Source organism: Artemia sp. Qi Xiang Cuo, chromosome 4, assembly GCF_049724085.1.
Source record: "Artemia sp. Qi Xiang Cuo chromosome 4, ASM4972408v1, whole genome shotgun sequence".
NCBI lineage: Eukaryota > Metazoa > Arthropoda > Branchiopoda > Anostraca > Artemiidae > Artemia > Artemia sp. Qi Xiang Cuo.
The window spans coordinates 37,036,989-37,050,099 of NC_142797.1; the positions used below are offsets into that span (position 1 = coordinate 37,036,989).

At 37.5% G+C, this 13,111-nt stretch overlaps 1 protein-coding gene across 2 annotated transcripts in view; it reads left to right on the forward strand.

Annotated features, from left to right (window-relative positions):
- Positions 1–8,083, forward strand: part of LOC148953074 (lewis-type alpha-(1,3)-fucosyltransferase-like) — an 81,598-nt gene extending 73,515 nt beyond the window's left edge. For both annotated transcript variants that reach the window (XM_089088281.1, XM_089088282.1), the window contains exon 2: positions 6,357–8,083. In XM_089088281.1, the coding sequence (XP_088944407.1) occupies positions 6,357–7,538 (1,182 nt within the window). In that variant the 3' untranslated portion in view covers positions 7,539–8,083. The remainder of the gene's footprint in view (positions 1–6,356) is intronic.
- Positions 8,084–13,111: the final 5,028 nt, after the last annotated feature.

The window sequence follows — 13,111 nt, forward strand, 5'->3', positions numbered from 1 at the left end:
AAGTTGTTGGTATCCATGCAAAAACTAGGTAACCCTATGATGGCACTGATGGTGTCACTTTTTCCTTTTACACATGCAGCGTTGCCACCAGCTCAAAAATAAAATTCCGATTTTTCCTTCAAAAAAAAATCCCGAAATTTCAAAAAAAAAAATCCCGGAACACGGTTTTTAAGTTATACAACATAGGGCTGCGCGGTGATGATGTAAAAATCAAGGTGCGAAATTCAAAGTACCGTAAAACGTGGTTTCTAGTTGTAACTAACAACTGATTGTCAATATTCCTAGTATTATTTTGACGTGAAAACGTTCTGGTGGATTAGTAGGATTTACGACAAATATTTTAGGCCAAAAAAATTCGCCAAAGTTCCGAAAAAACGTCTCTACGCATCCACGTTTCATCGTTATTTGAATTCCCCGCCCAAGAATTGACGTCACGCTTCGCAGCCCTATTCAATATGGCTTGGCCAGCGGTAAAAGTTGCCTTTTATCACGTCTTCACACGTCCCTTTCCCTTTTATCATACCTGCTTTTCTGCTTAATGGCTGTGCCAAGACGCATTCTTGGATCTCGGATTCTTAATTGTACTAAAAAAAGGAATCTACTGCTTTGACACGAAAGAATCCGGAAGAAACACAGATCTCTTTTTCCCGAATGTACTTAGAATCCAACTTTCTTGGTATTAAACCCAGGCCTTTGAGTATTTGAAGAGAAAACTGTAAAGCAACAGTCAGAAAAACTGTTACTTCCGAGCTATTAGTAAATTGTGCAAAGTTAAGCAACCAAATAAAAAAAATAACTAGTGTATCATGTATGTGTTGTTGCACTTCAGCAATCATCTCAATAATCACAGTTCAAATGACAACCCTAAAAAACTGAACAGATAAGCTCCAGTAAATTAAACTAAGCTCGGTTAGCACAAGTATAAACTCTAATTCTTCTACTACTAAGTCTTCTACTGCGCATAACAAGTTTTCCGATGGTATTCATCGCTTCCGCTGCCCTAGATCTCGGAATGCATTCGAGACTCATAAAATTATATCAAGAACTCAAGCGAATGGGAGACAAGGGGCACACGCACTTGAGCTGGAAGGACCAGCCCCGCCGTGGGTGGCCTCCTCGTCCGTAGGAGACATGGTTCAAGATTCTGTTCAGTTCTGTGCCCTCATGCACGTCGGTATTAAGGTTATTTTTGGTTTTTTGTTGATGGGTTGGTTGTATTTTTTTTTTTTTTTGTTGATTAAGGTTGGTCGCCAAAAGGGCTTAAAAAAAAGAAGGAAAAAAGTGCCACCGCAAGAATGGGTTTCTTGTGGACGGAGGACGCCCAGTCTACGGGAGAGCAAACAGTTTTTTTTTTGTGTTAGAAAATTTTAAAGTTGTAAGAGTAAGCCTTTTGGAAGACCACCTTTAAAATTCGAATTCGTATCAGTGAAAACTGAAGGATATGAATTTTAAGAAATTGAAGTAAAAATGCCACCAGAAAAGCGTCTCCTAGAGGGGGAAGGACACCCTGGAACGGGGGGAGCGATAGATACTTGGCAAAAAAAAAAGTTAAATGGTAGTGTGCCTTCATGTCCACTAATACATTGACTAGTATATAATAATTTTTTTTTTGAAGTTTAGGTGATATGATAATGTATAAAGTTGTAAGATTTATATGATTTTGTATTAGAATATCACCGATTGGAGAGGAGGAGGGGAGGGAAAAAAAATAACAACTACCTCTGAAAAATGTTAAACAAAATTCCTTCTGTTGACACACAGAACATGGCGATGGTGGTGGTTATGTCCTTGAGGTCAGTTTTGGGTTTAGGTGCCATTTTTAACATGATGCTGACGAGACATCAAAAAAGTGGAACCCTTTCTTCTGGATAAATGAATTCAGCTATGTGAAGACGTCTGAGTCAAAGCCAAAGACAATGTTGATGCCGAATTCCATAGAAACGGGTTCTGCTGAATGCATGATACACAGGCTGGAGTCACAGTAACCCTGGTCTACCAATGCGGCAGTTAATGTGAGATCAGCATTCAGCCGTAACCACTGGCAAAGAATTCCTATGTTGTCAGGGAGCGGCATCGCCATATCCTGCGTGTCAACAGAGTGGCATCTTCGCCCAGACAAGTAGCCAAACTGTATGACCCGCCCAACTAATGCTCTCTTTCCCCTGCCAACCGGTCTGTAAACGCACCATTCACCGATACGCAATGCAGATTTCACACCGACCTCTGCATTCGTTTGTGGTGACTCACGCAGTCCTACTCGTCGGCCCTGGACCATCACCCGTTTTAATCGGTCACTACTCAGCTTCTCAGAGCTTTCCCTCAGAAGCCACAACAGCGTGGACTTTTTTATTGGTGTTATGGAGCCGCCAGAAGTCTTGACAGGACAAAACCTAGAATTCTTCATGTTCGTCACAGGCTCACTAACCCAATTTTTCTCAACTTGGTGTTTCACACAGTGAGCAATCACTGGCAAATCTTCAAAGATGCCGTCACTTTCCGAGCCCGATTCATTGTCAGTCGCGGAAGCCTTTTCCTGCTTATTGGACAGAGTATTTTCCTCTGAGTCATCTCCTGAGTCACTGTCGTAAAGTACAGAAAGACGAACATGCGGTACTTGGTGACCGAAAGCAGAAAGTACGTCGTCGGGTATCAAGGCTTTCATTATTCACTGGCTTTCAATACGAGCTCGCCCTAGCTCGAGCTTGATTTCATTGTCCCCGGGCAAAGAAAAATCGGAACTGACAGACACAACACCAATGGATCTAACTCGCTTGGCCTTGGGCAAGGACAACTGTTCATTAGAATATTGAGCTTCAAAATCCGTTATACTTTCATATCGACGAAATCGATGTATAAGTTGGAGGAACGAAAAGTTTATTACAGTACTGTAAGTGCTGGTTTGAGACCGCATCTTCCTAAAAAAATCTTCACACGGTTGGCTATTCATGTCAGAGAGTTTGAAAAGACGTTCGAGCCCAATCCGTTTGAATCGACGAATGAGGAGCACTAGGGAATGCATATTTATCTCTAGGCAATGGTAAAGGTTTGTGGTAATAAAATTCTCGTTCAAAGCATAATGTCCACTTTTTAGGACCCAGGATCTCCAATGTCAAACGCACTAAACAACACGACCAAGTAAAGATAACCTCTCAAGAGGAGAAAGTTTGCCGTCGTAAAAAAACGCCCCGTACGCTTTCCATAAGCCAAAGATAAAACTGTTTTCCTTCGCGTCCAGGAACACGCTGTTTCAGGTGTGCCGGAGGCACGTAGGCACAGCCTCCGTGTCGGAGGCACGAAGGAAGGGACACCTGCGACGGTCAGCTATTAGCCCCTCGAATAAAACTTAAAGATTAAACAGAATAGATTAAGAAATTAAACTTTAACAAAAATAGAAAGCATGAAAATTTACATAGTATTAATTAGAGATAAAAATTCAAGTCACCAAAATAGAGGTGCAGTCTTTGCAGCAAATATACAATGATATTAACATACATAAGAATCACAAAGCCGCTATAGACGACATTAAGAATTTCGGTACTCTTTTATTAAACGGACTCTTTTATATAGTGCTAGTTTGGTTAATGCTAATGAAATAAAATAGGATGAATATATAATAGTTTAGAAACAAATTAGGACTATATATTTGCACGTTAAGGGGGGAAGGGCAAAGCATAGCATATATTAAATACGTAACCTAACCTAACCTAGGTACCTTCCCCCCAAAATAACCCAAAAAGAACATTCTTAATATCTTATACGTAATTAAAACCACGCTTTACATTGTATTTCTCTGCAGCAGTGTCTTGAATCATCCCGTAAAAAGGGGTTTTCGTTGCGTCTCCAGTTTGACATTCCATATACACTAGATAAAAGAGTCCGTTTAGTGAAAGAGTACCAGAATTCCTTACTCTTTCAGAGAAGGATGGTCACGCTTGTGACTACCCATAGCCCATAATCCCAAATTGTTAAAAGAGGGTTCACTTGAATGAGCGTTTAAATATCCAGCCCGTATTTTAAGTAACACACAAGACTATGTTAAAATATTTTTTGTTGGACATAGTTAAGAACGAACCCAAGGGATCAGGCAGCAGAGCCACTCAAATATGAGATTATACCCAATATAACATCATCTTGTATACAAAGATGCAGTTTTTTGTCAAAAAATGGATTTCGTTCTTAGTATTATGTTTTGTTAATTACAAAAGAAAGTAGATATAGCAAGTTCCTTCAAAATGAGGCCTTAAACATAAAAAAACGTAAAAAAGAGGGCTCATCAGTGCTACCCATGCAAAAAAGTGATTTTCCTTGATGTTCAAGCAAGAGATCGAGGTAGGCTTTAAAAGCAAAATTGGCTGCTCTCATGCTCAACGATCTATGGCTAAAATTTTAAAAGATTCTACCAAATATAATTATCATGCCCATCTTTGCGCTTCGGACCTATCAATGGTGTTGAACAGTGTTGTAAGTGCCCAAGCCTTATACTTACTTAATTCGAATGGGATGAAGTTTTCAGTTATTTCTGTTTTACAATATCAGTCTAAAAATACATGCTTGTGGTTGAAAGTCAACTCCTTAAAATTTTCCCTTTTACACGTATTCTTAAAATGTTTACTGATGTTACCTTAGCTCTGAATCAGTTGACATAATGCTTTGGTTTGTCAGATATTTTATTGTTGGCTTATGGTTTGCATTTATATATCTTACTTGGCTTGGTATCTCCATTTTTTAAAGCATAGGAAGTGTGGGTAATAAGCTTGTCTACTAACCGTGGTTGCAGTGATATCTGCACACTCGTAAAGAGCGAAACACGGGCCATAGTAACGGAGTTTAAAAACACGTTATGAAAAAAATAAATAAAACAACTGTCTAATGGGAAAGAATTGCCATTTGAAGCTGATTCAGGGATGCCAAGTAGATATTTTAATTCATATTTATTGTAATCGCTCATTACGAAAACAAATTTATGGGAATTTCAAACAATAGTCTGAAACCCTTTGAAAATGGTGTGGAATTGAAATGAAAATAGTGAAATCTAGAATCAACATGGTCAAAAATCATTTTCAGATGAATTACAGTACATGACTGAATTCAGACGAATTACCTTAAACAACAAAGAGAATCTAAAGTTACTTTTTGAATGTGAACCACTTATGTGTCCCATTTTTTTTCTTTTTTTTTGTCTTGCCTCCAATGGGGTACTGGAACATTATAGAGATCTGTTTAAAGTGTCATTTCAAAGCTAATCTGTTTGTAAATTCGTATTGATAAAATCGTCAGATAGTGCCAAATGGCACTAAAAATGAATGAAAGGCTTTCTGGAGTGAAATGGCTGGGAAACTTAAAAAAGGTATGATCATAATACGTATATATGGTCGAAAAGCCTAAGCTTAGAGTTTACGATCCATCTTCCTTCTTGTACACCACCCCTCCCAGCCCCTTATTAAGTTACATAATTCGTGTACTGAATATCAGAACTAGCAGGCTTTGTGGGGCCATTTTTGGAGTAGAAAGCCTGGGAATTAGACGTTTATAATCCAACCTCTTTAATTCCCCTCCTCAAAGCCCCTTTAGGAACCTAGAAAAGGGCAAACTACGGCTCATAGTAACCAACAATTCAAAGCGCGTTAAAAAATAAAATGTCTCGTGAGAAACATCAATTGAACTAAGTGCTTTGAACAAGTCTTTATCACAAACGGTAATATCCAAGTTTGTTAGCCAAGTTCTATACACAAATAGTGATATCCAAGTTTATTACTCGGGCTGGGCTGTTTTTCAACTGGTTTGTAATGTTTTCCATTCCTATTTCTGACCATATTTTTGCTAGAGATCACTCCAACTTTTTCTGGTGAATAGAGGTGGGGGGGGGGGGGGTTAAAAGATAGGAGGACCGTTTCTTCGTACTTTGTTTATAAAAAAAAATGAAGATTGAAATCCATCTAAACCATCTAAGCTGAAAGTATGGTTACACGAATTCTTATATTAATTATTTTGCGTGGTACCGCGCAACCATAGAGGGGTTTGATCTCAGATTCTTCAGATCGAAAGAAGAGTCTCTTCAGAGGATTAGTATAAAATATGCCTAGAGGACGACCGAAAAGAAGATACCAAGCTACCATGGCCTTTAAAGATACCATGAAGATACCATGGCCTTTTAAGCTTCCTTCAGGTTAATATGCGTAAAATTTTGAATAACAGAACTTAAATATTACGAGGGGGCATCAGCATTTTAGAAATGCCTTGGTGGGCTATAACTCAAAATCAGTTGAGAACCACTGATATACTGGGAGAAAATGGTTTTCTTTTTTTCGAAATCTTAAATTGTATGTTAAAAATTTCGATTCACTTTATTATTTTAGATCCAAGAGGCAAGAATGTATGCTAAACAGGTATTTATTTATATATTCATATTTGCAATACTGACGATTTTTCTACTGCATATTTGGCAAGTTGAAGTTGAAGATGAGAAACTCCAGCAGAACGGTCTAAAAATGCAGCTAACGAATTCCACAAAAGTTATACTTCTGTGGAACTCTTTTTTCGATTCAGCAGATTATTACTTCGCCTTTGGAGATGCTCCTTTTAAAGAACGCCATTGTGAATACACTAACTGTTATATTACTAACGCTAAATCATACCTATTGGAAGCTAGTGCTGTTGTTTTTCATGCTCCTACGTACCAACCATCTCAAGTGAGACTAGCGCCACTGCCCCACCAAAGATATGTGTTCTTTTCATTGGAATCCCCAGAAAACTTCGAAATTAAGAACAGTTATGACAATTTCTTCAATTGGACAATTACATATAGAGCTGATTCTGATATATTATGGCTTTATGGAGAAATTAAGAAAAGAGAAAAAAGAATTGTGAAAGAATTCAAAAAGTTCAATAAAGACAAGTGGGTAGCATGGATGGTTAGCAACTGCTTAACATCTAGTGGCAGAGAAAAGTATGTTGAAGAACTGGGTAAACATGTACCAGTTGAAATATATGGGAAATGGGGATCCAATTCGTGTCCAAAAACCCATAAGAAAGAATGTTATGAAATGATCGAAAAAGATTATAAATTCTATTTATCTTTCGAAAACTCTCTTTGCAAAGATTACGTCACTGAAAAGTTATTTAACCTGCTACAGTATGATGTCATACCAGTTGTATATGGTTCAGCAGATTTTGAAAGAATTTTGCCCGCAAATTCGTATATCAACGCTATGAACCATAGTCCCGAGGAACTGGCTAGTATTTTAAAAGAAATTGGCAATGATCCTAGTAAATATCAAAAATATTTGAGGTGGAAGGAGGAATACGACGTGAGTTTTAATATAATACATCCTTTCTGTGAGTTATGTAAAAAATTACACACTGATAGTGAAACTAAAGTATATACAGATTTTAAAAAGTGGTGGATAGATGGCAGTAAGTGCAAAAAAGGACCAATATATAGTTTAAAGTTTTTCTATTTCTTTGGTGTAGTTTTTCTCCTCTTGGGCATTTTTTTACTGTTGAAATTTGGTATTTTTTACTCTACTATTGAAAGTTGAAAGACACTACGTGATATTTTTCTCAAACCGAGATGCATATTCAGTTAATTTAAAACTGAACATGTTGAATATTAAGTCCTGAGTTAGAAAATATAGGAATTTTGATACCAGTTTGATGGTAAAAATAGCCATATTTAAAGTTTTTATGATTATTTTTATAGAAAAAATCTCATTTTTTAAAGAAAACAGATTAGGTCACCATAAACACAAACTTGAGGCCCTTCGCATCAGCTTTCTAATTTATTCCCAGACCCTGGGATAGATCCCACCAGAATCAAATCAGGAATCTAAGGACATTTAAGAATCCATCCTATATATGTGTTTCAAGGATATCCAACGAACAGTCTAAAAGTTTGGATTTAAAAGTCTACTATTTAGGCACCCCAGCCCTTCAAAATTTATGTACAGCTTAAAGTAGTTTACACAAATTAATACATTCTGCAATGTATCAAATAAGTCAAGTAAAGCTTTCAAATTATTGTTTATGAGAAATTATAGCCCTTATTTCGTTTTTACCGTTTATGGATATAATTATAGTAAACGCAATAGCGTTGAGTTAGTAAAGAACGGTGTGCATCTCATTTAGTATCAACCATTATTTTTTTCCTGCAATTCATTCTTTAGTAATTTGAGGGGGAGGGAGAGCATATTTTTTTCACAAATATGAATTAGAGTGCCTATTTAAGGGCTAAAACTTGAGAGGGTAACACGCTACATCTTTAACGCCCCAGGAGCTCCTGTAGTCCCGTACATTACTAGATCAATATTCAAAAAGTCATTTCAATCAGCATGGTAGAAAAGTACAGGAAACACGCATCTAGGGATGAGATGATAACACAAACACTAGGTGGGAACGTGGGGATTTAATATAATTATCCCCCTAGATTTTTGCCCCCCACCTTAGATTTTGGAAAATGCTTTTTTGGTGTTTTCATAGAAAAAAAAATAGGAGAACTGCAAATTCCTCCCCCCCCCCCTGACTCTTAAAAATACTTTTTTTTCCTAATCTTGTTTGGGACGCAGGATCAAAGACTACACACCCCTACATTTTGCGGAATGCGCCCGTGGATGATGAGCACAGCGCCAGGTGCAAGAGCTCAAAATGACACCATTAACTCATTCTTTTTATACTAATTGTTGTAGATGGATGAACATATAGCACCCTGTTGAATGTCAGACAGGATTTTAAACTGTATGACTGGAGGGCACAACCTGAGCCCATTAAAGCATTTAAGGTCAAATTATGACTGTTTAAAGTCAAAATATTAGCTACAAATTTCACGGGTATTGTTTGATTTTCACCAAAAATGGTGTTGAACGGTTTCTGTGCTTGCTGCTTTTAAATCTGACCCTAATATTGCAACAACTACTAAAGATAATTAATTGTTGCAAATACGACTTGCGTATTGGTATCGAAAAAATATCCCGAAATTTTCAGCAGTATTTAATTTTACAAAAAAAAAAAAAGAGAAACTGCACAAAAACATATTTTGTTTTCAATAAAGTGGAAGCGACACTCAAGGCGACAAAAGTACCCTTAATTTTGATTAAATAAATTGTCTCTAATGGAAATAAAGAGTGAAGATGAAACTTAAAACGAACAACAAATATTCCTTCGCAGTAGCCTATGTATGCAACATACATCTACAAAACTAGTTCAAATAAATCAACTCGTGACATTTACTTATCATGGTTGCAGTCACAGCTTGAACCTAGTAAATAGCGAACCATGGCCCATAGTAACCAAACTTTACAAAACGGGTTTTGAGAAAACCTGTCTAGTGACAAGAGATTGCTAGTTATAGCTGGTTCAGGAATGGTAGTGACTATTTCGATTGATCTTAATAGTAAAATTTTATTGCAAAACAGATTTATAAGAATTTAATAAAAGAGTAGATCGAAATTAAAAATGCATCATTTAAGTCGGCATGATGAAAATTCCATTCAGGAAAAATTAAAGCCTCCCACATTAAACACGAAGAAAATCACTTTTTGTGCATGTGAAGCACAGATCTGTCCCCTTTTTTTCTTTGGCGCTGAGGGCATTGCAACATCTAACAGAGCACTTCAATGGCCCCTTTGAGAGCAAATTTTTACATCTACTTGCTTTTTGCAAATTTAAATTAATAACACCATCACATAATGTTATATGGCACCCGAAAATGGCGCTTTGAGTGCCATTTCTGGAGTGGGAAGGCCGGGAACAAAGAAAAGGGTACTATTGTAATCTCCATGGTCTGGAACACATAAAGATCTGAGGTCTACAGTTCCGTCTCTTGATTACTCCCCCTCACAGCCCCCTTAATAAGTGTCATAAATCCTCTGCTTACTAACAGAAATAGCAGGCTATTGCACCATCGTAGAGATGTTTAATGGCTGCATTCAAAGTTCTTGATTATATCAACTTGTTTTCATAGATTTATATTTGAAAAGAGCACATCGAGTGGAGACAGCACTTTGAGCTCTACTTTGCTGTCATAAATTTCTAGTACGCAATAAACGAGAAATTTGGAACAACAAAAATTATAAAACAAACAACTTTATACAAGTCGCTGTAGTCTAGTGATTAGGACTCGACGTCGTGGCCGTGGTAATCTAGGTTCGAATCTTCGTTTGATTTTTTTTTTTTTTTAATAGGTTTTCCCTTTAAATATTCACTGTGTTTTATGAGTCAAAGTCTGTCATGTGGAACCCATTATGAGTAATGTATTTTTCATCATTTTCCACAGTTTGTCATATTTTTTTTTTCGTGGGCATTTCTGTCTTAGGGCCAGAGGGACATGGTCCCTTCAATTCTGTGGTCAATTCCTAAATTAGTTACCAAATTTTGGCTACTAGATTCGATAATTGTTAGTCGCCACTCATTACGACACTCGGGCACTTGAGACTAATGTGACTGGGAGAAGTCATTCCACGCATCCTCCTTCTAATTATTCCAGTATTTCATTATTTGATCCCTCCCTCGAACTTCCAATTGCCTTGGACATTTTCTTATAAAATTATTTCCAATCTATTCGAGGAAAGTCCCTCTTTTTGTTGGCCACTGCTAGATTTTCAATAAGCAAAATCTTTGGTATTTCTCACATAAATCACAAGTGTTAAAGCTTCATAAAATACGTCTTTTAATAGTCAAATCTTTTAATCTCTTTTAATAGTCAAAAGAAATCCGAGGGCAGCTAGCCCCCCCCCCCTCCCCCACGCCTTCTTTTTCCGAACCCATCTGATGAAAATTTTGAGATAAGACATTTGTTAAAAATAATTCAAAGGTCGGATAAGAAAAATTCCGGTGTCAATACAACCCCCCAGGGCCCAGGGGAAGGCGTTCTAAGTTATGCCCTAAGGGCATATATGGTTCTTATAAAAGGGATGCTCGTGTAAACCTCATAGAGGGCTCATTTGATTGAAAATTGAAAGTTCTAGTTCACTTTTTAAGAGTCAAGAGGGTTAAGGGTAACTAGCCCCCCACGCCCTTTTTTCCCAGACCCATCCACTACAGATTTTGAGACAGCCAGTTTTCTGGAAATTGTTCAAAAATTAGATAACAAAAACTCCCTCCAGGGCCCGGGGGATATGCGTTGCAAGTGTTGTCCTGGGGGCGTATATGGTTCTTATAAAGGGGTTGCTCGTTTAAACTTCAGAGGGGGCTCATTTTTTTGTAAATTGCAATTTTTATTTCAATTTTAAGAGTCAAAAGATATCTATGGGCAACTAGCCCCCCCCCCCCACACACACACACCCTTTTTTCCCAGACGCATCAGATAAAATTTTTACAATAGCCATTTCATCAAAAATAGTTCAAAGGTCAGATAAGAAAAATTCCTGTGTCGACTTAACCCCCCAGGGCCCTAAGGCAGGCGTTACGAGCAATGTTCTAGGGGCATATATAGTTCTTATGGAAGGGATGCTCGTATAAACTTCGAAGAGGGCTCATTTGATTGGAAATTGAAAGTTAAATAATTTCTGAGACCACACTGGCAAATCATGATTGGAAGGACATTTTGTTTTGCAATGGATATCCCATCAAGTTACTGGAATCCATCATAGAAAAAAGACAAAAAAAGGCAGAAAAAGATTCATCATCTCCACAACCTCCAACGGATATCATCCCTTTAGTGGGTGATAAAAAAAAGTTTTTACTGTTTTGCCCTATTTTCCCAAATTAGGGGACAAATTGCAAAGAATCCTTAAAAAAACATAACTTAAATGTCACCTTCAAAAATTCTCATAGAATCCAGAACTTTCTTAACAGCAGCAAAGATAAAACGAGCCCTATTTTGGGCAGTGGTGTTTATAGGGTTCCATGTTCTTGCGGCTGTTTCTACATTGGAAGAGCCCACCAGCAATTGGGGGAGAGATTGTTGGAACACAGGTCCTCAATCGACAAAGCTATGAAGCTATGCCGAATACCTGACTCTTTTGATTCCGCCTTGGCTCAGCATGTGTGTGACAACCCACACCATTTCGTTTTATTCGATAACACCTCCATTATTGCCCCTTTTAAAGGTCTCATCCAAGTTTTCAAGGAGGCAGTTGAGATAACAAAAAAGGGCATTCACCGAAAGGTTGCACTCAATAGAGACACGGGAGAAACCTATTTAAGCCCCATTTATAATGAACTAATTAATTCTGATCGTTTTTACTTAAATAAAAAAAAAAATCACATTTTGCAACCTAACCTAATCTGTGATGATGTTTTACCCGGAAAGCGTTTAGGTTTTAAAAATGCTCTGTATAAATTAAAAAATTGAATTCCCATTCAGTACTGTATTTTTTCATTCAGTTACCCTTTCACCGTTACATGGAAAGGGTCTTCAAATTTTAGTTGTGCTTTGTTTTAAGGTTTAAAATTTTTTTTATAGTATCCATGAATTTTTATTAGTAATTTTTATATTATTATCTTGCACTGAGGACAGTCAAGCGGAGGTCTTGACCGAAATATTTGCATTTTAGCTCATATTTTTCACTGGCTTGTATAATTCTCGTTTTTCATTTTTAACTATTTTTTCGTTTTAAAATTGAAGGTTCTTGTTCATTTTTTAAGAGTCAAAAGAGATCGAAGGGCAACTAGCCCCCCCCCCCCCTCCACGCCCTAAAGGCATCAGGTAAAAATTTTGAGATCGACATTTTGTTAAAAATAGTTCAAAGTTCAGATAACAAAAACTCCGGTGTCGACACAGCCCCCCAGGGCCCGGGGGTATGTATTTTCAGTTATGCTCTGAGGGCATATATGGTTGTTACAGAAGGGATGCTCGTATGAACTTCATAGAGAACTCATTTGATTAGAAATTGAAAGTTGTAAGTCACTTTTTGAGATTAAAAGTGATCGGAGGGCAACTAGCCCCCCCCCCCAAGCCGTTCTCCCCAAATACATCTGATAAAAAATTTCAGGTAGCCATTTTGTTAAAAATAGTTCAAAGATCATATAACAAAAACTCCTTTAAGTATGGCCATTTCGTTAAAATTAGTTCAAAAGTCAGATAAGAAAAACTCCTGTGTCGACACAACCCCCCACAGGGCCCGGGGCAGGCGTTGTAAGTATTGCTCTGGGGGCCTATATGGTTCTTATGCAAGGT